The sequence below is a fragment of the Suricata suricatta genome, chromosome 17 (assembly GCF_006229205.1).
Source record: "Suricata suricatta isolate VVHF042 chromosome 17, meerkat_22Aug2017_6uvM2_HiC, whole genome shotgun sequence".
NCBI lineage: Eukaryota > Metazoa > Chordata > Mammalia > Carnivora > Herpestidae > Suricata > Suricata suricatta.
Window position 1 is genome coordinate 23,465,585 of NC_043716.1, and position 25,592 is coordinate 23,491,176.

A 25,592-nucleotide genomic window follows, 5' to 3' on the forward strand; every position below is an offset into this window, starting at 1 on the left:
TCTCCCCAACTCTCTCTCCCTCCTCCGCTCCCCCTGGTTCTCCATTAGGTCTCTCCTGTTTTCCTGCTAGACCTATGAGTGCAAACATATGGTTTCTGTCCTTCTCTGCCTGGCTTACTTCGCTCAGCATGACACCCTCAAGGTCCATCCACTTTCCTACAAATGGCCATATGTCATTCCCTCTCATTGCCATGTAGTAGTACTTTTTTTTAAATGTTTGTTTATTTTTGAGAGAGAGCAAGAGTGCAGGGAGTGCAAGTGGGAGAGGGGCAGAGAGAGAGGAAGACACAGAATCCGAAGCAGGATCCACCCTCTGAGCTGTGAGCACAGAGCCCAATGCAGGACTTGAACTCTTGAGCTGTAAGATCATGACCTGAGCTGAAGTCAGACATTTAACTGATTGAGCCCCCAGGTTCCCCTTCTTTTATTTCGTAAAGGTGTCCTCTGGAACTAGAGGCAGTAGAAGTGAGCAACGCCCACCCCTCCTCTCATTTCACAGATGGGTGACATGGCTTGCCCAAGGACATAGTTAAATTCAGTATTCCTCCATGTGGTCAGCAACATGCTGGTGAAGAGGGCTCTAGTGGGCACCATACCCTGAGGTCTGGTGGGAGGGAACATGGACTCGTCTCCCACAGGGTTGTTTCTGCTGCAGACTTGGACGTCCCGCTGCCTGATGAAGTTTTATGCTGTGGTGGCTGCCTCACCCACATCTTTGGAGAGCCACAAAATTGCAGAGAGGATTGAACAGCGCATCTTGAACTCCAACCCTGTTATGGAAGCTTTTGGTGAGCTTGGTGTCCTGTGCATAGTACCTCAGTTCCATTTATTTTGGGATTCGCCACCTCCCAGGGAGAGGGTTAGTTCTTTGAGAGGGTGAGAGTGTATCACTCACTGCCTTGGACCCTCAACCTCCTCCCAGGAACCCTTGGCCTCCATCCACTAGAGTCATCTCCTCCTCTAGCCTAGGTAGATGTAACAGTGTGCTGGAGAGGACTTTGCGGCTCTTCTAGTTCAAATCCTGTTCCTATATACGGTTTTCTGATGTTTCAGAGAAGAAGGGTACTTATCTAAGAATGCTCATCAGTTATTTTCTATGTTGGGACTCAAGCCTAGATATGTCAGGCTGGGCCTACAGCTTCCCAGATGCAGGGTGGAGACAGGTTTGTTGTACCTAGATGTTGTCTAACTCAATAGTGACAGTATGTTGATTTTGGTTCTTTTCATTCAAAGAAGACAGTCCCTGACCACCTAGACTTGCTCATTCCAGTTCATTGCCAGGAAGTTCTAACTCTCCTGAAACACACTTGCTGAAGCCCAAGAGCCCATTCCCTAGTCCAGTCCCCTGTGACCTGGAAGCCCACAAAGGGGCCTTTAGGTGACCTGCAGATAGAGACAGACCCCCCGTTGGGCCATGAGGACCCTGTAAACATGAGGAGTGGTATAAACATAGGTGTGATCTGTAGGGAATGCGTGCACACTGAGGAATAACAACAGCAGTCGCTTTGGGAAGTTCATCCAGCTACAGCTGAACAGGTAATGGCTGCTGCCACTCTGGCTGCTGGGAGGCCTGGGGTGGGGAGTTTGAAAGTGGCTGGGGCAGTCTCCAGCCTGGGCTATTCCCGTGGGCAGAGCCCCGCTCCTCCTGGCACGTCATGTTTGTGGGATAAATGAGCCTGAGGGTGATCTTTGAGGAGTTCTAGCTACTCCAGTCTTAGGGACCCAGAGGCAGTGTGAGTTCCTCCTGGCTTTACCCTTGCTTGGGGGCTTTGAGTTAAACTACCACCTTTCTGGACTACACCCTCACGCTTGAAACTGGGGCTTCTGTTCTTGGTTTGGGATGGGACAAAATGACATATAGAGGGCTTGGTCCTGTCTACTTAGCTGGGGAAAGTTCAAGACCAGTTAAGGACTTGTTGAGTGGTTGTAGTCAGGACCCTCTTTAAGAAGAGCTTTGCGGGGAGTGGTTAGGTTGCATTCTGGGACAAGGTTATACGTAATAAATGGCTATGGAATGAACAGACAACTATTGGGCTCTGGTCTGCTTGTGCCCAGTGCCCACCAGATGACTGGAGCTGCAGTCCAGACATACCTCCTAGAGAAAACTCGCGTGGCCTGCCAGGCCTCCAGTGAGAGGAACTTCCACATCTTCTACCAGGTTTGTGTCAGGCTGGGCTTACCACTGCCCAGATGTAGAGTGGAGATGGGTCTGAGTCTCCAAACCCTCCCCTCAACCCCCCCTGTGCTCCAGGCCTGCCTCATCACCTGGCTTTTGGTGATCCTGCCCCTTATTCCTGGAAGCTCACGCTGGACCTCTACTCCCAGGATAGTTTTGACATGGAGATGCATTTGCTTTCTCCATCAGACCAACAGGTCCTTGAGACAGGGACTGTGTCACCCTCATCAAACTGAAGACTCCTAGAATGGCAACTATTTCCAACAGAATGAGGGCTTCCCTAGAACTGTGTCTCATGTGTCTCCCATCAGACTTGGGGTCCCCCAGAGCATGGATAGTACATCTCCCTGCTCTCAGGTGGGGAATGGGGGCTTCCCAGACAGTAGTGCTTTCCTCATCAGACCACAGGCCTCAGCAGGCTTTTTTGCATCAGGTTGGAGATACTCAGAACATTTGCTGCGGCTTTTGCCCCTGGGCCTGCCCTGGGTTCTGTGCAGGGACCTCTCAGCCTCGTGATGTTGAAGCATTTCTCCTCATCGCAACCCCAGGCTTATGCAGGCCTGGCCTTCCTCACACCCAACCTCCCCACAGATCTGTAAAGGAGCCAGTGTGGATGAGAGGCTCCAGTGGCACCTTCCTGAGGGAGCATCCTTCTCTTGGCTGCCTAACCCAGAGAGGATCTTGGAAGGTAGGGGAAGCCTTGCCTAGCACCCTGGGCTGACCTGTCAGTACCCACTCACATTCTGCATAGGGCCTGCCTTCTTTATCCCTTGAAGCCCCTGTTGACCTTGGGTATTGACATTGGGCTATGATTTGGATTCCTTTTCAGAGGATTGTTTCCAGGTGACCAGAGAGGCCATGCTTCACTTGGGCATTGACATCCCCACTCAGAACAACATCTTTCAGGTGAGAAGAAAAGGCATCCCTCTTATGTTTGGTAAAGTGACAGATGGGCAGCCCCTTTCATAGGCCCCTTCTCTGAACTTTGAGGATCTAGGACTTTAGGCCCCACTATGCAATCTCTAAGGAGTCAAATACCCTCTGTGCAGCTGAGCCTGGACAGGGAGTCAGGGCAGACAGAGCATAGAGGACAGTGATCAAGTAAGCAGGGCTGTATGATAAAATCTAGCATAGTGCCCCGGAGGAGAGGGTGAGGTGCCTGGGTCAGTTATCACTGCGGTGATCAGAACAGAAAAGTGACGCTACCACATGTTCATTCAGTGTATTCAGATTTTAAAATCATGCTCATACCTTTTAGTTCATTTGTTTTTTTCAACAGTCCTGTATGTATAAAGATTTTTCCCATTTTGTGCTTGAGAAAACTAGAGAGGTAAAGTAACCTCCTCAAGGTCAGACATCACTATATGGCAGTTTGTACCAGATGTAGTAATTCCGATTTCCTACTTTCTTTTCCCTCCTCTCAGATGGAGTGCTGACTCATGTGAGCTGGACACGTCTCATCCCACTAGTGGCTTTCCTTCTCCCTTCTGTCTTTGCTGACCGTGCTTACTTCCTCCCTCCCCTGTCACCTCCTCACCCACCAGAGCAACAGGACAGGATATATAGGATAGGCTAGCAGCAGGCACAGAGAAACACCTGCAGGGAGATGGCAGTGCAGTGGAAAGTGACCTCTTCCTCTAGATTGGGGCTGCTCAGTCAGGGAGGGGATCATGCCCAGTATGGGCACCATCAAGCTCGGCCAGAGGGACAGCACATGGGGACGAGCCCAGGACAAGTGGACAACACCAGGGTCTGGACAGGAGTGTTGGCTTGGTAGTATCATGACCCTCTGCCCATTGGGCACAGCAATCTCCCAAGGTAGGTTGTGGCCTGAAAATTGGTATCATGTGGAGATACGCTGCCTAGGACCAGATGGGGATGGCAGGAGAGGCCCTGCTCTCCCCAGAGGGGACTAAGTGTTCCCCAGCTGCTGGACCCCTGAGTCCTCTCTGTAACCCCTGGAGATTCATCCTTGTGGATCAGTGAGTGCACAGGCAAGAGAGCAGACACTGTACAGAGACCAAGACCACATATCCTACCCTGGGCTGCACTGTCAGAGGCCTAGCAATGCTGAGAAAGGACCAAAGGGAGTGAGAGCCAACCCCTTACCAGCCACAGAGAAATAAGCCTGATCTACAAGTAACAGGAGTGGTGTTCTCACAAGTCCCTCCTGCACAAGGACAGATCATAGGTGACATAGGAGCCCACTGGCTGCCCTGGGAGACATCTGAAGTCAGACTGCATGGGTTCTCATCCTGCTTTTCTCTTTTTACCAAGTCTGTTGTCTATAGGCTTGTAATTTAAAGATTTTTTTTTTTTTAAGTAATCTCTGCACCCACCATGGGGCTCGAACTTCCAACCCCAAGATTAAGAGGCACATGCTCCACTGAGCCAGCCAGAAATCTCTGTAGATTTGTGATATAACATTTCCCTGTGTCATCTCTGTCATGGGCATCAACTGGAGTGTGTTACTACTTTGTTCTCATGATTATGTTCCTCAGGAGAGGGGCCTCTCCCAGGCGAGGCTTCAGCCCTTGAGAAGGTGCTCCTGTCATGTCCTCTCCTGTCTGCTTAGGTCCTGGCTGGACTGCTGCACCTCGGAAATATCCGGTTTGCTGACTCTGAGGATGAAGCCCAGCCCTGCCAGCTGATGGACAATGCCAAGTGTGAGAACAAGGATGGGGGCCTGTGTATCAGCTTTGGTCACACACGCAGGGATCAGGGCATGCCCTGTCTGAAAAGGGGCCAACATTGGTGGGACCAGGTGGGGGAGGCCAGAAGGTGAAATTTGGAATATGAGGATTCCCTTGATGAAACCATGGATGTTACTACTCACCACATCTCTGGTGAGGCAAATAGCAGCGTCTCTGTTTTACAGGTGAGAAAAAAGGAGTCAGAGTATTTATAAAAGTGATTTGTCCCACATGTGGCCGTGTGGACTGGGACATAGAAGTCCTGGGTTCAAGTCCAGACTCTGCTTTGGGCAAGTCTCCTCATGCACCAGAACCTAGGTTTATTCTGTCCAGTTGGGTGACTTCACACAGTGTCTTGTAAAGAGGGCTTTTTGGATGGAGGGTGATTTGTCCCTCTCAGGCTCTATCAGGACATCAGCCTCACTGCTGCAGCTTCCAGAAGACCCATTGCTGGAGACACTGCAGATTAGAACCATCAGGGCAGGCAGGCAGCAGCAGGTATTCCGGAAGCCCTGCTCCCAAGCTGAGTGTGACACTCGCAGAGACTGTCTGGCCAAACTAGTCTACGCAAGGTGAGCACTCTGGGCCCTCATTTTTCCATGTTCTCCCCTTACCTGGAGTTGGATCAGACACCATCAGGCAATAGGCCGAGGCCCACCGTGAGGGCTTCCAGATAAAGCATATGAATGGAGAGTAGGGAATGAATGGCTCCTGGGTTTTCCCTGGGCAAGGCCTTTCACCTTAATTCCAGAGTACTCTGTATGGGGAAGTTGCTGCATTCTGGGCTAGATTCAGCTCATTATCAGAGTATAGGAGCCTGCTCTGCCTTTGGCTATGTGTGAGGAAAGCCTGCTTAGGTCTTCACTGGCAGAGCAGGCCTCCAAGCTGATCTGGGGTCCTCAGAGTTCCAGGTTTAGACCTATGGGTGAATAGGTTCCTCAATCTCCATGTGACCTTGTACTTTATCTCTTCATGTTACCTGAGGAAATTGATAGATGGTTGAGCCAGAAGCGTGGCTCACAGTCTCAGATAGCAGTATGAAGCAGGTGGGATCCCACAACAGGGTTAAGGTGAGGGTCCTGGCCTTTTCCTGGTGGGTTATTTGAGCAGCTCCACATTCTGGCTATGTGGTTAAGGGTGATTTCTCATCCTGGGTTCTGAGTAAGGGAGCCTTGGGTGCCAAATAAGGGAGTCAGGGGGCCCAGAATTCTCCAAAACCATGGATCAGAACACGTGTGTGTGTGTGTGTGTGTGTGTGTGTACATACGTGCATGTGCGAGCTTGTGTGCACTCATGGGAACCTGGGCACCTGGGGAGAGAATCTTCTGTGTGTTCCTGAACTTCTTGAAGAGTCAAGAGCCTGAGAAGCACTACTGAGGGAATTAGATCTGCTGAGTTGAACATAGCCTGGGGAAGCTAGGCTCAGACTGCTCCCAGTTCAGTAAGAGACTCATTTCTTCCTGCCTCAAAGCTAATTTCAGGCCAAAGACTTTTAAAGCCTTTGTGTCAAGTCACTGTAAAATAAGCAGGTAAAATAAAATATGATGACTGTAGATCGTGTGAACCTCTAACCATAGAGCACTTCATACACAATAAACATCAGGTCATTGTAACACTAGGCCACTTGTTTTCAGTGGCCTCAGACAGGTACTTGGAGCCCCTGATGCAAAAGCAGAAACCCCTGACTTCATTGCAGTAAGCTGTAGTAGTCACTTTGAGAAAAATCGTAAGAAAGTAATTCCTTAATAGTATTGTGTCACCAGCACAGTAACTGTCTCACCTTCTCAGGGTGGGGCGCTTCAGAGTGCAGAGTGCCCCTTGGCCTCAGGTGACTTGGGGCCTGCTTGTGCAGGACTGAGGCGGGGATGTGGCAGGGTCTTGAGCTTAGGTGCCACAGGTCCAGTTTTCAGGGGCGCCCAGTGAACTCACTTATTTGCAAACCCCACCTAGGCTTGCCCATCCACTGCTTCCCTTCCAGTTAAGACTCCAGCTGGGTGTCCAGCCATGTGACTGATGGAGTCCCATTCCCTGTCTAGCCCCGGAGTCTACCAGTCCTGTGTTCAGTCTTGTTGGGAGGACAGGCCAGGTTTGTGCGTCCTAAGAACGTTCATGACCACAAGCCTGCATTCATAGTGGGACAAGATGGGATGGGCAGTGAATGGGAGGAGAGGGTTTGACCCTTTGGCCTGTCCACCTTGGAACACAGGCCCTTGAGAGTGTGGCACCCTGGCTGGAGGAGCAATTTTGCCACCCCTCAGGCTCACCTGACCTCTCACCAGAGTCCTCTCTCCCTCCACCCCCACCCCAACAGGCTATTTGACTGGCTGGTATCCGTGATCAATAGCAGCATCTGTGCAGACCTTGACTCCTGGACCACTTTCATAGGTAGCAGGGGCTCACCCTTCCAGGAGCACTCCTTCATAAACAGTGGAGTCTACTGTGTGAATTGCAACAGCTCTTTTTCCTTCTCTGCACCCCTGTCTCTTCATTGTCCACCAGTGTCTGGGCCAGGATGTCTCTGTGCTCTTGTGCCCGCATCTGAGCCATCCATAGCTCTCCAGACAGACTCAGATGGTGCTTTGTTTGTGAGGACCCCCTCTCCCCTGAGACCCAGCTCCAGCCTCCAGAGAGTAGTGAGGAGATAGGCACAATGGCTGGATTAGAAGGGATTTGGGGGACATGGTAACATGATTGGAACTGGGGTGGGGTAGTCAGATGGAGGAGGGATTTGGGGGACATGGTAACATGATTGGAACTGGGGTGGGGTAGTCAGATGGAGGAGGAAGTAAAGCTGAAAGATGTGAGGTTTGCTCAAGAGACAGTGGAATTCTAGATATCAGTGGGGCTGGTGAGATGAAAGCCCTCTAAACTGGATGGACATGAAATGTTCCCTAGGCTGCCCCTCATACCTCATTCAGCCTTTCTTCCTACTTTGAATTCTGAGAGGCCATGAAGTGAAGATGTGACCCACCCCAGGGCAGTGAGTTTACTGTGCCCACTGTTGGGTGTCCTGCTCATTCAACCTCCCCTCCAGGGTACCAAGTATGAGGCTTCACCCGGGGCTCCTACAGTCCCCCCGCCCCTGCTCCCTGCAGTGGCCCCATTGGTTCTCCCCCATCCTCTCAGGCCTACTGGATGTATATGGATTTGAGTCATTTCCCAACAACAGTCTGGAACAGTTGTGCATCAACTATGCCAACGAGAAGCTACAACAGCACTTTGTGGCTCACTACCTGAGGGCTCAGCAGGTGAGAAGTAAAGTGCTCTTTCCAGCGTCTGACCAGGAGTCTTTAGTTCCTTCTTTGATGCCGTTCTGGAATATGCTGTGGTACTGAGGCCAGCCATGGATGAGCCATCTGGGCCTCAGATCATAGATGCCTTCTCCTGCCACCCAACACCTACCTTTGTCCCCTAGGAGGAATATGCAGTTGAGGGCCTGGACTGGTCCTTTGTCAACTACCAGGACAACCAGGCCTGTTTGGATCTCATTGAGGGAAGCCCCATCAGTATCTGCTCCCTCATAAATGAGGTAGGGTCAGCTAGTATGCTGAGCACCAGAGTTGGTCTCTAGGCCTTTCTGGGGCCTCAGAGACTATCCTAGGCTCTCCCTGTGTCTCTGTCTTCCCATCTGCCAAATGGGTTTGCTAATCCCTATGTTCCTTCCCTCTCAGGGTCACTATGATGCCTGTGTGACAGCTATGCTGCTGATGGGGCCGGGGGGGGGGGGGGATCTGTGACAGTTTGGTGAACCTGTCTCATATTTGTGACTGACTGCGCATTGCATCCCATGCAGGAATGCCGCCTTAATCGGCCAAGCAGTGCAGCCCAGCTCCAGACACGCATTGAGAGTGCCCTGGCAGGCAGTCCACGCCTGGGCCACAACAGGCTCAGCCAGAAGCCCAGCTTTGTCGTGGTACATTATGCTGGGCCTGTGCAGTACCACACTGCAGGCCTGGTGGAGAAGAACAAGGTGAGAGCCTGTGGGGGCCTGCGTGAAATGAGATGTTGAGTCATTGATGCATATACATGGAAGTTTCCTGATATGCATTCTCTCTCCACTGAACGTCCTCCCAGGAATTCAGGCCTACCTGCCTGACATCTCTGCTCATCAGGCATAAGCTGCCCAGAAATGACCCATGTCACAGTGGGTCTCCTGTAGAAGCCCTTCTTCGGGGGTGTGGGTGAGCAGGGCTGGCAAACCTGTGGACAACCCTGGTAGCACTCAACCTGCCCATAACCTGCTGCCTTTGTCCTTTCCCAATAGGACCCTGTCCCCCCTGAGCTGACCAGGCTCTTACAGCAGTCTCAGGACCGCCTACTCAAGGTGCTATTTCCTACGGACCCTGAAGTAAAGTCCCAGGAGGAGCCCTCTGGCCAAAGCAGAGCCCCTGTGTTGACTGTAGTGTCCAAGTTCAAGGTGGGTCTGGGGGTGCTGATATGTGCTTGGTTCACTCATCAATCTCAAATATTTACCCAGTACCTCCCAGGATTGGTGCTGTTTGCTGGGGAACACTGATGGGTGAGTAGACGTGATCCCACTCCACACGGAGTTGGTAGTCTCATGAGGAAGACCAAACCGGAAAACCAACAGATACACATAACTGACAAGCCTAGGGGCTTGTGGGTGGCACAGTGGGAGCCTCTCACCCATGGCCAATAGGGTGATCATGGAGAAACGATAGTTACATGAACATCTGTGTCCTGGTTCATTCCCAGTTTTGCAACTTCCTGCTCACACTCTGTCCTTGGCTTGCAGATTTGTCACCTACTCCAGCACCTTATGCTTTCTGCCGTCTCTCAACCCTTGACATTCTGGTCCACCTTCCTGGGATGCCCCTCCCCACTACCCCCACACCCCCGCCATCCCGGACTCCTACTCTCCACATCCCTTGTCTTATTGATTCCTTCTAATCCATCAAATCTTAGCCTAATCATTACCTCCTAGTGGAAGTACCTTGTGGAGCCCAGGTTTGGTTAGCTCTTCCCTGCCTAGCCTCAGACATGCTACTGAGGGGCTACCCAGCCCACATCTGTGTAGCCCCATCATACCCTGGGCTCTGAGCAGCAGACTGACTATGTCTGGGCTTAATGAGAACACCTGTTGCCTGAATGAATGGCAGTGGCTTCTGAGATTGTTCTGGTGATGGGGGGAGGAGAGGGGAGTATAGACCAACCAAGTACAGATCACAAGTCAGGAAGGTCCCTAGAGACGGAGGTGAGGGGCACTGGGAGCTCAGGTGTGGAGGGTGCATGGACTCAGTGAGCACCTCCCATAATCATCCTAGGCCCTGTCTTAGGGCTGTGAGGATTGCCAAGGGTGTTTGATGCAGTCACTACCCAGGGCCCAGCTGATGCCCACAGGCAGCCCCAATCTGCCTGATCCCGTGGTCTCCCCCCGCAGGCCTCCCTGGAGCAGCTTTTGCAGGTTCTGCATAGCACCACGCCCCACTACATTCGCTGCATCAAGCCCAACAGCCAAGGCCAGGCGCACACCTTTCTCCAGGAGGAGGTAATTCACTGGGCCAGAGCTGCTTTGCAGGGAGGCTTGTCTGGCCAAGGCCTTGAAGGGACGAAAGGCAGAACTTAGGCTCTATATGGAGTGACCAGAGCAAGTCTCTTGGGTTGAGTTTGACATTAGGGCATCTTGTGCCCCTGCTTTGGCAGGACAGTCATGTATGGTCTTTCGGTCTATGCACGGCACAGTGAGCTAGCCAGGAAGCCTCCACTGCGTCTTACACTCTGCTTACCAGTCCATGTGCCCTTATGAGACTAAAGCTGCCCCGAAGATTAGGTGATTGGCTGAAGGGTCTTCATCACCTTGCATGTAGTCGGTGCACGGTGTGGCTGCTTCTGACCAGGGGTAGAGTTTTTCTGATTTGCACAAAAACAGTTGATGGCCAGCAGCTGCCCTTTGTTCAGGGTACTGGGCTCTGGTGTAGAAGAGGCATGAGTGCTGGATGCTGGAGAGAGTCCCATAGTCAACTGGCCTTAGGGTTTATGGCCAGGATCTCTCCACTCAGGTCCCAATGAATTCTTACAATATAACCTCCTCCTCAGCTATGATTTACTCCATTGCCTGTAAAATATAAAAATAAGTAAACAGATTGGGTTGGGCTGCATCACGAGGCAGAGTTTCTGCGCAGCTGAATGTGGTGAGACAGAAGTAGGACCAGCACTTACCTCCGCAGTATCAGAAGCAGGGAGAGTATACCCTCATCAGTCAAGCATCAGGACAGCCTGTAGGTTCACACGGACCAGAGCCTCAGAGGGCAGAGGAGTGGTATTTCTGGCCTGCTGTCTCCCCACCACAGGTGCCTACCCTGTCTCCTCACCCATGCAGGTCCTCAGCCAGCTGGAGGCCTGTGGCCTTGTGGAGACCATTCATATCAGTGCTGCTGGCTTCCCCATCCGGTGAGTGGGCCAAGCCCCAGAGGGGGTAGGGCCAGTGTTTGGGTGGAGCATGGGACTCGGAACTCCAGCCCAGAGCAGGATGTCAAGGTAAAGAGAAAGAGGCAGGTCTGCAGGAGTCAACCTGGAACTCAAGACACTTCACTTGCTCGTTTATCCATTCCTTTTCTGTGTACTGTTTTGTAGCAGGCACTGTTGCTAGCATCAGTGAATAAGGAAGGTGAGCCTCTGCCTCTTGGGGCTTACATTCCTGTGGAATCAAGAATAAGAAGTATTAAGTTAATCAGTGCTAGGAAAGAGACATAAAATGCTGCTAGGTAGACTAAGGGGGAAGAGGATCTTTGGGCTGGTCAGGGATGGGTCCCTCTAAGCTCAGGTCTCTGAGGAGGGAAGGGGCCAGCAAGCACAAGGCTCCAGCTTAGGAACTGAGATGCTTAAGTGCCTGTACATAGAGAAATGGGGAGAGAGGGGCCTCAGAGGCTCCATGAGGACTTGGCAGTCCAGAGGGCCAGGAAGCCACTAGACATTGTGAGGAGAGAGTGTTGTGTTCTCATTCATGTTCTATGGTTACCGTGTGGATATTGGACAGGGTCAGAAGAGAAAGGAGAAGATGTGTGAGGAGGTTGTTAAGTGGGTGTATTGGCAAGCTGGTGGCCAGAAAAGGGTAGCAACCATGAAACATGCAGAGACATGGGTGAAATTGGAGTATCATTTGTGATAGAAACAGGACTGTGGGGTGATTGACCGTGGGATGGGGCCAGGGGAGCAGTCAGCTTCCAGGTTGCACACATAACTTCCAGGCTTCTGTCTGAGGCAAGTGAATGGATCAGGAAATCCTATCCCTGAGATAGGATGTCTGGGGAAGGCACAGGCTGGAGGTGGGAAAGGAGGGAAGTCAGGAATGTGGCCTTGTCAGGTTTGCAGTGGCTACAAGACAGGCTCGGGGCCCAGAACTTTGGGAACTGGAGGGTACATGAGGATCTGTTCTTGGTGGGTTGTAACACCATGAGCAAGGAGGAAATCACAGTGGGGAGAGAAAAGAGATCTGAAGCCTTCTGCTGAGCAACATTCACCTTTAGAGAGAGGGCAGATAGATGATGAGAAACCAGCATGAGCAACTTGGCAGGAGTCGTGGGAGGAGGAAGCCAGACTCACAGGGGTCCTAGGGGCTGAGAGAGCTGTATGGGGACGGGGATCAACTGGGTGCCTCCGAGAGGCCAGTTACTGGATTTGGTGGCATAGTGTTTGCTGATGGCTGCAACAAGAGCCACACTGGACCAGTGTTGGGCACAGAAGCCAGACTCAGGAGGAGGTATAAATAGAAGGTGTCATCGCTGTTTAAGTGTTGAGGTGAAGGGGAGCAGAAAAATCAGGAGGAACCAGGGGAGGCTGGAGAATCAGAGAAGCAACAGATGTGGCTGACTGTATGAGTGATCCAGTTGGGGAGGAGCCCGCAAGCCCCTTTGGAAGGAGGCAGGCCAAAAATCCCCTACTAAAAAAGTGAGGAGCTTTGTTTGCGTAGACCAAGGCTACAGGAAGAGCAGATCCAGTTTAAATGGTCTCTCCACAACCACAGCCTCATCCATTCAGTGGGCACAGTCTAGGTGCACCTTGCTTGGTTGTTGAGAATAGAGTAATTCCCGTTAGCCCCACGTGCTGTCCCAGGCTCACAGATATCACTTCATTGTCTTCTTCCACCTTTTTTGGCTTCCAGAATCCCTCACCAGAACTTCGTGGAACGATATAAATTACTGAGAAGGCTCTGTGCTCGCATATCCCCTGCCCCCCATAGCCCGTTTCCTGATGAAGGGCATTCAGGTGAGTGGGGCCCATTTGCTAGTCCTTTGTTCAAGCACAGTTTACTAAGCACCTGTTCTGGGCCATCAGGGATGGGGGAAAGACAGACAGTGGAGAAAGATGAAAGAACAGAATGCCATAGGTAGTGCTAGGTAGCTGTGAATCAGGGAAGGCTTCTTGGAGGAAGTGGTATTTGAAGACCGATTCTACAGGTAATTGAGACCTACAGGCAGCGCGACAACAAATAGTGTGTATGAGGAATTCATAAAAGCAGAGAACAGTTGGAGGTGAGGCTGGGGTAACAGGCAGGCCACGTCACAGAGGCTGAGCTCTATTCTCTGGGCAGATGAGGGCATCTCAGAGGAGAAAGGGAGTGATGTCAGCCTTGTGCTTTTTGGAGACCACTGTTAGGGGACCCATGGCAGGCCTTGGGAGTGAGGCTAAGTTGTCCAGAGTCGAGAGAGGCTAGAGATGTGGGCACTCTGGGCAATGTTGGGAAGAAACTGGTTAGATTATGCCTGGCCAGTGGGGAAGAGAGGTCTGGGGGCAGCCGCTGAGCTCTGCAGGACTGACTTGAGCTCCAGGTCCTTGGAGTCATCCAGTGGAGATGTCTGCCAGGCACTCAGCAAACTCTAACGTCAAGGGAAAGGTCTGGCCCATGTAGGGCATATAGGATAAGATCCTGGCACAGGTGGAGGAAGAAGAGGCCAAGGACAGTGTGTGAGGCTCTTGCCCAGAAGAACCCCAGCCCAGCAGCAGCTTCTTGAACCCATGTAGCCTTACCATGGAGCCTGTTAGGCCTGGGACAGTCCTGATTTCCCTCCCCTTTTGGGCATAGTTTTTTCACTTTCCTTTCATTCTTTTTCCCCACATCTTTCCTTCTCTCTTCATCATTTGCTCTACTACTCTGTGTCTTGTGCCCAAAGCCCCCTTCGCCCCTGGTTGATTTGGGGATTTCTCGTCTGCGGCGTCGTCTTTGGCAGACTCTGTCTCCAGAGAGGCACTGGGCAGCAAAAGGTGGTCAGAGCCCTCAGGTAAATCTTTCTGCAGGAGCCAGCTATGCACGATGCGACATGGGGACCTGCTGGACTTCCCTGGGACTGGGAGGTGTTCTCCCTTTTCCCATACTTGGCAGGGGGTTAAGGGCTCAGAGGCTCAGGGCGTGGTCCAACTGCCCTGCTTGGCCCTCGGCATATTTGGGGCCTTGGAACAGATACTGGCTGTTGGAGGTTGGAGTCCAGGCACCTACTGCCCTTTGCCAGCTTGCCCGGGGGACCCACAGAAATGGAGGCTGTGGGCCAGCCACAAGTGGGGGTTCCGGTATTCCTCAGAATAGCCAGGGGCCTGAGGAACAATAGAGGGCTCACCTCTGGCCTCCCCCCCAAAAATGTGGAAGTGGTTAGAAGCAAGAACAGCAGCAAAGAAGCCTATGGAATATGAGGGAGACCAGAACCCTTCCTTAAGTCCATAGAAGAAGGTAGATGACCAAGAGCTGATGAGACTTCTGTCTCCCATCCTGTAGAATGGTCTCCACACACCAAGGCAGCCACACTGCAACCTCTCCTCCAGGACATCCTCCATACTCTTCCAGCTCTAACTCAGGCAGCAGCCACACTGGGTGACCCAGCCAAGGCCACACCAGCCCCAGTGCACTGTGGGAGGACCAAAGTGTTCATGACTGACTCCATGGTAAGCTGGTTTGAAACAAGGAGCAGAGTTCACTAGCTGCGTGCTCTGCTCAGCAGGACAGGGTCTGGGTCCACCTCAGGGCCGTGGAAGGGGAGGCTGCAGACTTCAGTGGATACCTCTTCTCCCAGCTGGAGCTTCTGGAACGTGGGCGTGCCCAGGTGCTGGAGCAGTGTGCCTACTGCATCCAGCGAAGCTGGAGGCGACACCGGCACCGCAGGCAGGAGAGGCAGAGGCGGGCCGCCACGCTCATCCAGGCAGGTAGGAGAGTTGGGGCTCTGGGCACACAGCTGCGGTTGCAGGCCACCAGAGAGACCTGGATGCAGTCCCTGTCAGCTGCTGCAGACCTTGCACAGTACAGGTTTCCTTTGAAATGCTGCTGCTTGAGCCCCCGTATACCAAAGCTGTGTCCCAGCTTCAAGACATTGACGCCACAGGCCTGGGATTTGCATTCTGAGCCACCTCACCCAGAGTCTCCAGTTTAATGGAAGCCAGGTCACATCACAAATGAGGGTGGGGTGCTCTGTAGGCAGCAGAGGCTAAAAATTTGCCTTTAATTCCCCTTTCCCCGACCTAGAGAACGATTTATGCCATCTTCCTTTGCCTATATGACAAGTCACTACCTGCTTAGTTTGAGAAGGTAAAACTGACAAGATTTGATTCATCAAAGGAAGAGCCAGAGGAACCATGTTCACAGCAGTCTTATTTTGAAGATAAAAATACTAGAAACAACCCAGATATCTGACAGTGGTGAAGTCATGGCTGTTATTATAGACCATTCTTATTTGCAGCTAAAAAAATCTTTTTTTTTTTTAATGTTTTTATTTTTGAGAAAGAGGGCATGAGTGGGGGAGGGGCGGAGAGAGAAGGAAACAGAATCTGGAGGCGGCTCTAGGCTCCAAGCTGTCAGCAAAGAGCCTGATGTGGAGCTTGAATTTATGAACCATGAGATCATGACCTGAGCTGAAGTCAGAAGCTTAACAGATTGAGCCACCCAGGAGCCCCAGCTAAGAAGTCTTTTAAGAATATTTTAAATTCAATGGAAAACTACTTCTAATATTCCATTCAAACCAGGATGCCAAACCACATGTCAAGGGCGATGACACCTTCGTCAGGCACATTTCTGTGTGTATCGGCATAAAGCAGTGGCATAAGGAAACATTATAGAACCCCGTCTGGGTGGGTGAAATAACAAAATTTGGGTTTGTCTTTACAAATTCAATCGAGGACTCCCCAAATAAGAGAAACTTCTTGTCCCCTGGGCATTGCCCCAGCCAGAGCCTGAGGCAGGTGGGCCTCCCAGCTGCCCTTCCAAGTGGGCCTCTCCCAGTCTAAACAGTGAGGGACACTCCTCAGAGCCGGGTTTGCCTCAGGTATTCTGGTTATTAGCTCCTTACCCTATGTAGTGGCACGACGTAGCCAGTCACTGAAAAAGCACCTATTCCAAACTTCTTTGCAGCTTGGGTGTTGCTGCAGAGCCAGGCTGCTAACAGCTCTAACCAACATTTCCTTTACTTCTGTCTTGTTTCTGGGCGAACCCCTTAGCTCTCCGTTCCTGGTTGGCTCGGAAACACATCCAGAGGATGCATGCAGCTGCCACGGCCATCAAGCGCACATGGCAGAACTGGAGAGTGAGTATCTGACTCCAGCAGTCAGGATGGGCAGTGGGTAGTCTGGTGTCAGGTGGCCCCAGGGTGGAATGCTGACCCTGCCACCACACACTACATGGCCCCAAGCTCCTCATGGATGAAATACCACTTAGAATGCAGGGTGGTTTGGACACAGAAAGAGTGGCAATAAGCAACTCTGGGAATATACTGAAAATCATGGAATTATACACTTTAAAAGGGGGGGAATTTTATGGTCTATCATTCAGATCTCAAGTTGTTATTTTTATTTATTTATTTTTTAATTTTTTAAATTTATTTTTGAGAGAGAGAGAGAGAGACAGTGTGAGCAGGGGAGGGTCAGAGAGAGGGGGAGATACAGAATCCAAAGCAGGCTCCAGGCTCTGAGCTAGCTGTCAGCACAGAGCCTGACACGGGGCTCGAACCCTCGAACCATGAGATCATAACCTGAGCCGAAGCCAGATGCTTAACCGACTGAGCCACCCAGGTGCCCCAAGTTATTATTTAAAAAAAAATTTTTTTTTTATGTTTGATACAGGGAGAGACAGAGCATGAGAGGGGGAGGGGCAGAGAGAGGAGACACAGAACTGGAAGCAGGCTCCAGGATCTGAGCTAGCTGTCAGCACAGAGCCTGATGCGGGGCTCGAACTCGCGAACGTGAGATCTGACCTGAGCTGAAGCCGGAGGCTTAACCGACTGAGCCACCCAGGCACTCCAAGTTATTATTTTTAAAGTAGCACATGTAAGACCTAAGTACAGTTGCCTGTGGGTATAAAGTTCTGCCACATGGCGCCAATCTGGTTGAAGGTATCCAGCTGTTCACCAGCCAGGTGCCCTTCAGTTTACTTTTTTTTTGTTTTGTTTTGTTTTTAAATTTTTTCTGTTTTTTTATTTATTTTTGAGAGACAGGGACAGCACAAGCAGGGGAGGGTCAGAGAGAGAGGGAGATACAGAATCTGAAACAGGCTCCAGGCTCTGAGCTAACTGTCAGCACAGAGCCCGATGCGGGGCTCAAACCCACGAGCAGTGAAATCATGACCTGAGTTGAAGTCGGACACTTAACCAACTGAGCCACCCAGGCACCCCAATTCAGTTTACTTGTTAGGCTGTCTTATTAAAGATAGTTTTGGTTTCCCTTAGGAGAGCTAATAAATTGAAAGCTATAAAGTGGCATTCTTTTTTTTTTAAGATCAGAATGGCTTTCCTTGCTTCTAAAGAACTGGATGGTGTCCAAGAAAAACACGTGTTTCAAGTTCCCCTTCCCTCAGCCTCCCTCCTGCGTCCCCAGGCACAGACCAGCCTCCTGGCAGCAGTAATCCGCCTCTGGCCCCTGGGCCTGGTCTTGGCCAATGCAGCTGGGGGTGTACATGGCTTTCAGAGGAAGCTGGTGGTCTGGGCCTGCCTCCAGCTCCCCATGGGCCGACCCAGCAGCTCCATGGTCCAGATGGCACAGGAACAAGCTGGTGTCACATCCATCCGAGCGCTGCCTCAGGTAAGCTGTGTGACAGGATGGTGGTCCTGCCCACCATGGCTCTGAGTCCCTCACACCTCCTTATAGAAGGCAGGAGGCAAAGCCCATGAGTCCCCACTGGGAGCAGGACTAATGTTGGGGCCAGAGCCATCCTGCTCAGGAAACCAGAAGCCTGCGCTGCCCAGCTGGCTGCATGTCTGGGTTACTACCATCATTACAACTAGGAATTTTCCAGAGCCCTTTCACTTTTTGAAAACTGCCCATGAGTCTTCTAGAATCTCCTCTGAATCTCCATTGAAACAGTCCCACTTTTTAAAACTCTGGGTTGGTTTATCTCCTGTTCCAGTGGAGCAGACAATAAGCAGGCAAGTCAGTCGTCCAGGAGCTCTGTTTTGATAGTATGGGCAGCCAGAGTGAAAGAGTCAGCCAGCATAGAACACGGGCTAATACTCAGCCTCTTACATGCTGTCACAGCAAGGATTAAGTGACACTGACAAGGCAAGAGGAAGGAAAGAGTGAATTTCCATCCCAGAGGAATCACTCTAGGATCTCCCATGACAGCATGCTGGCTAGCCATAACGTAAACAGAAGTGTAACTGTTTGCTCTTCCCGTTGTAAGCAGTTTTACGAGTATGACAGGTAATACTCCTTGTAGGGGAGAGCTCCCTTGTGCATCACACGGAATAGATGTGAAATTTTATATTTTAATACTGCTCTGGACTTTGCCACCAGTTTAGAATGAGAAAAGAATGTTAACTGAATCATACCAGTCTTGTCCATACCTCTGCACTTCTAGCATTTGCTCTAGGCACCTGTACAGCTGGCACTCTTAGGAGCCAGAGGTAAGCTGTATCTTTCTCTCTAGGGCTCGGTCAAGTTCCACTGCAGAAAGTCTCCACTGCCTTATGCTGACATCTGCCCTGAACCTTCACCCTACAGTGTTACTGGCTTTAATCAGATTCTGCTGGAAAGACACAGCCTGGGCCACGTGTGAGTGCTCACATTCTAGCCTCACCCAGCTCAGCAGTCCTTTAGTGCCTTTGTGTCCAAAAGGCCTTTTCCTGCCAGCTGCCTTGCCAAAGACATTCAATCGACACAAAGCTGCCAAACTACTCCCACAGCAACTCTAAGTACACATGAGCAAGTGACAGCTCCCACCCACAATCCAGGGCTACCGCAGTCACCAACGGCTTGGGGCTCACACCTACATCTCAAGCCCTGACAGGTGTCACGGGTTGGTTACCAAACCAGGACTAAGAAACCTCAAGGCCACAGAGAAATTCGCACGTCTGCCTTCATAGATCCGACTCACGGGTGTCGTTCATCACTACACTGGGGCACCTCCAATTCCCCACAACAGAACAGTTCAAGTCAGCTTGAAATTAACCCTAAAATTTCAACTGGGACATCTGCATTTAGTTCCTTTAAAAAGAATAAAATCTTATTATTTAATATGTTGATTTGATGTAATTTCAAGCAATTATGAACTAAGGATGAACAATGCAGTTAACCAGAGAATTATTATAATTGATTTTATTTAGCAACACTAAACAAGTTTTAACTCAAATGGGTATAAAACATGACAAACAATATCATTCACAATGTCTAACTTATACCAAAAATAAAATATTTAAAGACAACCCTCTAAATATCAAATTTTTTCTCCATAAAGGGTCTGCCACCAAGAATATCCCCATCTTGTCTGAACCCCATGCCCACGGTGCTTGAGATAAAGACTTGTGAGGCCTACCCAGCATCCGCCGTCCTATACCCTGGGAGTCACCACCCCCTGCTCAGGGCCCCACACTAGCTGTCCTGGGAGGAGGAGCAGGCAGGTTCTGAGAGCCACGCAGAGACTGAGCAAGCAGCACAATAAACCATCTTAAGAATCCTCATCCTGGGACGGTTCCACAATCCGTAAACAGCAGTCCGCAAACTCCACAAACAAGGGCTCCTGCATGCAGGCCCTCATGAGCTGTGCCTTGTTGTCCCCCTGATCGAGGCTGACCATCAACTGTCTAAGGTGTGGATTGAGCAGCAGACTTCTTAATGCTGCAGATTCCCCTTAAAAATGAATAAGAAAGGCAGTGTGAGTTCAAGTGGGAACAGATGGAGATAGCTAAAAGCTAAGTGTTTCTAACATAATAAATATCAACAGTGTTCCATCTCCTTAAGCTTTAAAACCAAAAACTGAACCAATGCTTCACATAAAGAAGGTGAGATCAGCATATTTCCAAGTTAAACACCATCACAGATAGTTGGTCTTGGCATCTCTGTAAATAGTTTAACTTTAGACCATTTCAACCAGGAAAAAATATTTTACTGGGATAAATATAGAAAACAATAGCATAAGCTGTTGGCATGTTTTTGTTCATCATATGCCTGGAGGTTCTCATTGGGTGAAGACAGTTACACCACATACTCTGAAGGTTGTTTAAGCAAGTGCTTGATCCTCACAAAGATTGGTAGCAATGAACAGACACTCAACATCTGCATATTTTTGTAGTTTACAAAACTTTTCATACCTACCCTCGTATCTCAGCTTCACCCTCAGTATAACTAATTACTACCATGGGAACGGGTGCCAAGCAGAGTCAGCCTATGAGGAGATGGAAACAATGAAAACCAACTGGAGGAACTCCACTGGCCCACTAATCACACACAGAACTGCTATGAAGACTGACCGCACAGTCCTGCAGAAATGCTGGGCATTGTTAGCACCTGCATCCCTCTGAAAAATCAGACCCTGGGATTGCCCCCTCTGCACTAATGGCTACACCATGTACTGAGCACTGGGGACATGGGGACAAATGCAGGCCCTTGCCCTGCAAACTGGTGTGGGAGACAGAAATTACTATAAAATATGAGTGGTATATTACAAGGCCCCGTGGGAAGGTGAAAAGTGCTTGCTTCTGAGAAAGACAAAAAGTCAAGAGAAGTTTAGCTGAGGAGGGGTGCCCTGAACCAAGCCTTGAGGGAGAATTCTGTCAACCCACAAAGCCAGCAGGATTCCAGGGAAAGAGTTGTGGGCAGGCTGGGAGGGGTTGAAGCCCTGAGCGTTCACATCACAGAATCCTGCAATGAAGGGCTCTGCGCGCCATGCTCAAGTGCAGTGGACCCTGCAACAGGCTTGAACTGCACAGGCCCATTTATATACGGATTTTCCCCCCATAAGTTCAGTGCTTTAGGTGTATTCTTTTCCTTATGATTTTAACATTTCCTTTTCTCTCATTTATTGTCAGACAAAAGCATATAATACATATAACATAAAAAATGTGTTAACTACGCTATTGGTAAGGTTTCCGGTCAACACTAGGCTATTAATAGTTAAATTCTGGGGGAGTCAAAAGTTACATACAGATTTTCAACTGCATGGTAGTTTGGGGGGCGGGGGGAGTGCAACCCCTGTGCAATTCAAGGATCAACTGTATTAATAAAAAAAAAAATCACATTCTATATATTAGATTAAATGTATCAGTGGTTGGTAAGGAAACACAGCACAGACTTACCTAAATTCTTTAAATTCTGCAAAGAAACTCTGTCCTCTTCCTCATCACTATTGAGAAAATCAGCTACAGAGTCGTCGTCATCTAAGGAGTACAAAACACAATCAACTGATTAGGACCAGAAACAATACTTAGCTGCCAGATTTTAACAACTACTGCAGTAGGTAAAAAATGTGCACACAAGTGACAGTAGCAGGAGTAAGTGCAGACAAAACAAAAATGATTTTTCTGGAATTTATAACCGTACCAATATTCCTATTTTTGGAAAGGGAATGAAAGTGAAAGCAAAGAATTGGTGACTTTAACGAATACATCCTAGTATTCATATATTTGTTCTACAGGTTCCTGTGTTCTTTAGGCCAGGAGTGTGATTTTTCCAATTCCTATCACCCCAGCTCCCCTCACTATGGCTCCAGCCCTGTCAGAAGCCAAAAAACTAGGTGTTCTGTAACAACCCACTAACATGGATGCCCTGTGCTTTTAGCATGGCCAGAAATTTCTGGCACTGCCTGAACCCAATGAGGAAGTTTCTCAAAGGGCAGAAATAGGCTATCCCCATGCTGTGAGTGTTCAGTGACCAGGAGGAGCTGCCTTCAGAGACTAGCATGACACCCAGGAGATACTGAAGTCTGGAGAGATGGATGAGATGACAGTCCACTCCCACAATAAATCCAGAGGAGACCCAGCAACAGGAAGGTGACCTAGGCCAAAGGCAGCCACCCACCCAAGCCTACCTCAGGTGACCTGACAGCTCCCGCCAGGCCCATGGAGGGAGACCTGAAGCCACGACTAGAAAAGGATCCTGCCAGCAGGGTCCACCCCTCATCCCCAAACCACAGCACCATCCTTTATGCCCTCTGCAGCCCCCACCTTGTTTCCTGTCCTTAACAATACCTTCATGTTGCTCTATGATACATAACAGGAGCCCCAACTCCTGGCGCTTGGGGCTAAGGAAGGTGCTGCTCCTTAATGAAGCCAACTCCCTGCCCCAACCCACATCTCTTTCCTTTCAGCTGCTTTTATTTGAATCATTTTCCTAGATTGGTTGGTTTGAAATCAACCATCCCACCTTTGTCTTCTGTAGGCTTTATACTTTTTGCAGTAACAGCTGATCTTCTTTTCTCAATAGGATGAGTTTTAGGGTTGCACTGCTCTGAAAGAGACACAGATCAGATGCGCATCACTTGTACTTTAGTAACAAGGCCGCAACTCTCCACCAAGCCAGCATCTAGGTGGGAAACATGTTTCAGGGAAGGGATGGGGATGAAGACAGATGGATGCAAAGGAAGTGAGGGATCAAAGGGCAGTATCCAGAAAACAGGCAACTCTGAGCTTGGCACAGAGTGGAGGTAACAGGCCTCATGCACCCCGAGGGTCGACGGACCCATCCTCCTTACCCTGCCGAGCCTAACAGGGCTTTCACCAAGATCAAGTGGCACACAGACTTCAATTAGCAAAAGTTTCCTTTGAAAATGCTCAAGGAATGTTGGGGTAAAAAACAAAAACAGCAGGGGAAGGGAAGCAGCTTGAAACGGACCTCTGAGTCAGAGTCTGGAAGGGAGGACACTAGAGGCAAGAAGCCAATGAACTTTAACAAAAGAGTCAACCCAGCATGAGGTCGTGGCAAAGAAGAGACTCCGAATTGGAGTTACAATGTAGACTAATCGCTCCTTATGGTAAACAGATCTACCTCGTTGTTTCTAACGAAACATTTTTAAAAGAAAGAAAACGTTCTGTTAAACTCAGCAAGCACAGCTTCTGCGTCAGAATACGAAGATGAAAAAAATACTAGGGTCGACTCTAACAGCCAAAGCTGTCCAGTTCGGGGGAAATACTATAAAGGAAAGGCAGAGCAAAAGTTTTGACTGTTGGAAGCCCGAGGAAGCATTCACAGGTAGAGGCTGCCCCTGCGGCGAGGCAGGGCTTGTCGAGGGGCTGTCCGCACTCGGGGAGCGCCGGGGCCTTACCTTTGTGCTTCCGGAAGCAGCCCACGGAGCAGCTGCAACAACAGAGCCGTGACCGCGTCAGCCCGGAAAGCCGCGCGACCCCTCCCGCGGCCCCCGCCCGGTCCCCAAGCCGCCCCGCAGGCCCCGGGCGCCCGACCTCCTCCCCCACGACCCCCACCCTCACTAGGGCACGCGGCAGGCGGGGCAGCGGTATTTGGGTTTCTCCAAGCAAACCACGCAGACGACGGCGCTACAATTCAGCGACGCCATGGTCGCCCCCCGTCCTCACTCCCGCTCAAACACGCGAGTCTCCGGCCCAGGGTACTAAGTGCACGCCCTTTTCCCCCAGTTTCCTTAACCCGGACCAATAGGCGAACAGCACTTACTGGCAGTCAAAAGCAATGGATCGATCTTGCTCATTGCTCCAGTCCTGATAAGTTGATAACTAGAAAGTCGATACACTCGATGCGCATCCAGTGGCTCCTTTGGGAGCCTCCAGGATTAGTTCACAGTTGTCGTCGAACTTGTTATGTATCCCTGTCCCTAAGGGACTCTGGCTTGGAGCAAGTCACTGTCACTCTTCAGTACGGTTGCCCCACATGTAAAAAAATACGTGGGACTAAATGTCCTTTACCTTATGGTTTGGACTTTATGAATGTTGCAAGGTCACAGGGTTCTCACCCCCGCCCCGTCCCCCCACACCTCATTTGCTTATGTCTAGCAAATGAGAAGTCCAGACACTGGCCAAACCCCTCCCTGGCTATGTGACTTTTACCCTCTCTGAGAATCCTTACCTATTAGTCTGGATTTTCAGGCCTATTTCCTGAGCTGTTGAGAAGCAGAGAGAAGACCATGTGTAAAACTTTGTAATTTGAAGCACTACAAAGGGTTATTTATGTGATATCCAGAGTCTGTAATTCCTGGAACTTGGGTCTGAACCCTGTAAGTGAAGGTGTCAGGCCCCAAGTCCCTCAAGGCCAGGGTCCTGAAGCTCAGGCCCCTCCAAAAGGGTTCTGCCTCTATGGGCCACATTCGGGTGGGCAGAACAGCCCCCCCTTCCCTGGGCTTTGCCAAACTGTCCCTAGGACGCTGTCCAGTCCTCAGTGCTGAAGTAGCATGGATCCCTACCTGCCTTGGCATGCTGCTGCCCCCGTGTAGACCAGGACCAGCCTGAAATCCAAGACATGTCTACACTGACCCAATAATCAAGAGCATTCCCTGTATTCTTCCACAGTTGTGACTGTCCCAGAACCATTCCAGAAGGTCCACGCATACCTGAGAAGGCCATTTGTCCCAGCCACACTTGAATCCTGTGCCCTATCTGGCACCTGGTAGAAATTCGATGTGTCTGGACATCACCACTGCCCATTCCAGACATTTTCTGTAAGTTATGTTTGGAGGCTGAAGCCATGGAGAGTCTCCACAATTTTCAGGGCTCAACCCCACCTCACCCATATCCAAACCATGCTGATTCCTCTATCTTTAGCTTCATAGGTGATGACATCAGAAAAAGAAAGTTTCTGTAATTCCTCCAATGCACATTCCACCCAGTAAAGACAGCCTTCTACTCTGGGAGAGTCCCAGCTCCCCCAGACACATCCTTCCTGCTCCCAAGTCCAGGAAAGGAAGTAGCTCAGTAATGATGCTGATGAGGTTGAGGAATACCAAGCGGTTAAGCAAGCGCAGCATAGCTCCTCTTGACAATGGCCAGTTCAGAGGAAAACGACAGGTGTGACTCCAGGCCCAGCAACTACAGGTCCGCACTGACAAAGCTAAGTTAGGCAGCACCCTGGTTCTCCCCGGACTCCCGCCACGCCCATCCTAGCATCTCTCTAAAGCTGTGTCGCGCCTCCGCGTGCCTGACCTCGAGAGGGGTGAGGTAATAATCAAGGCGGAATGGTTTTCAGAGTTCAACTGCCTGTCAGGGGCTGTCCAGCGCATTCCGGGAACCAAACGCAAAGCCTGGCGCTGTGCGTGGAAGTCAAGGCCCGGCACCTAACACCGCCAGAGGGCGCTCCAGGCCCAGACTGGCCCTGTAATGGCAGCTTTCCAGCGGAATAGGAGTGAATTCCACCCCATTCCTGATTGGAGACAAGGCTGTCTCGCAGAGCCCGGAAGGGTAAACCCAGGTACTGATGCGCACCTGGAACTCCGCCAAGTGGCAGGAAAGAGCATGGAGAGCGAGATGCTGAAGCCGGCGACCGGATGGGCAGCAGTGTTTCCTCCACAAAAGCAAGGTGCATATCAGCAGAGGGCTCCAAAGGCAAAGGGCCTTTTCCAG

The 25,592-nt window shown here is 50.5% G+C and overlaps 2 protein-coding genes and 1 long non-coding RNA gene across 3 annotated transcripts in view; 1 reads left to right on the forward strand and 2 right to left on the reverse strand.

Moving 5' to 3' along the window:
• The window catches only part of MYO19 (myosin XIX), a 26,614-nt gene extending 7,115 nt beyond the window's left edge, over positions 1-19,499 (forward strand). The window contains exons 4-23 of the mRNA XM_029927779.1: positions 656-788; positions 1,467-1,536; positions 2,056-2,158; positions 2,768-2,864; positions 3,006-3,082; positions 4,752-4,842; positions 5,270-5,441; positions 7,181-7,254; positions 7,996-8,117; positions 8,285-8,398; positions 8,663-8,839; positions 9,134-9,286; positions 10,271-10,378; positions 11,210-11,280; positions 12,992-13,095; positions 14,597-14,763; positions 14,892-15,021; positions 16,306-16,391; positions 17,578-17,880; positions 18,725-19,499. Of these exons, the coding sequence (XP_029783639.1) occupies positions 656-788; positions 1,467-1,536; positions 2,056-2,158; positions 2,768-2,864; positions 3,006-3,082; positions 4,752-4,842; positions 5,270-5,441; positions 7,181-7,254; positions 7,996-8,117; positions 8,285-8,398; positions 8,663-8,839; positions 9,134-9,286; positions 10,271-10,378; positions 11,210-11,280; positions 12,992-13,095; positions 14,597-14,763; positions 14,892-15,021; positions 16,306-16,391; positions 17,578-17,880; positions 18,725-18,853 (2,481 nt within the window). The 3' untranslated portion in view covers positions 18,854-19,499. The remainder of the gene's footprint in view (positions 1-655; positions 789-1,466; positions 1,537-2,055; positions 2,159-2,767; positions 2,865-3,005; positions 3,083-4,751; positions 4,843-5,269; positions 5,442-7,180; positions 7,255-7,995; positions 8,118-8,284; positions 8,399-8,662; positions 8,840-9,133; positions 9,287-10,270; positions 10,379-11,209; positions 11,281-12,991; positions 13,096-14,596; positions 14,764-14,891; positions 15,022-16,305; positions 16,392-17,577; positions 17,881-18,724) is intronic.
• Positions 10,465-11,524, reverse strand: LOC115282004. The gene is made up of 2 exons (XR_003904489.1): positions 11,050-11,524; positions 10,465-10,945 (listed from the first exon to the last, which is right to left on the reverse strand). It is a non-coding gene; the product is annotated as an uncharacterized LOC115282004 (long non-coding RNA).
• Positions 19,378-23,655, reverse strand: ZNHIT3 (zinc finger HIT-type containing 3). The gene is made up of 5 exons (XM_029927781.1): positions 23,496-23,655; positions 23,333-23,364; positions 22,435-22,518; positions 21,369-21,449; positions 19,378-19,923 (listed from the first exon to the last, which is right to left on the reverse strand). Exons 1-5 carry the CDS (start codon positions 23,579-23,581, stop codon positions 19,742-19,744), a joined length of 465 nt encoding a protein of 154 aa, XP_029783641.1. The 5' UTR covers positions 23,582-23,655; the 3' UTR covers positions 19,378-19,741.
• Between the last annotated feature and the right edge of the window lie 1,937 nt (positions 23,656-25,592).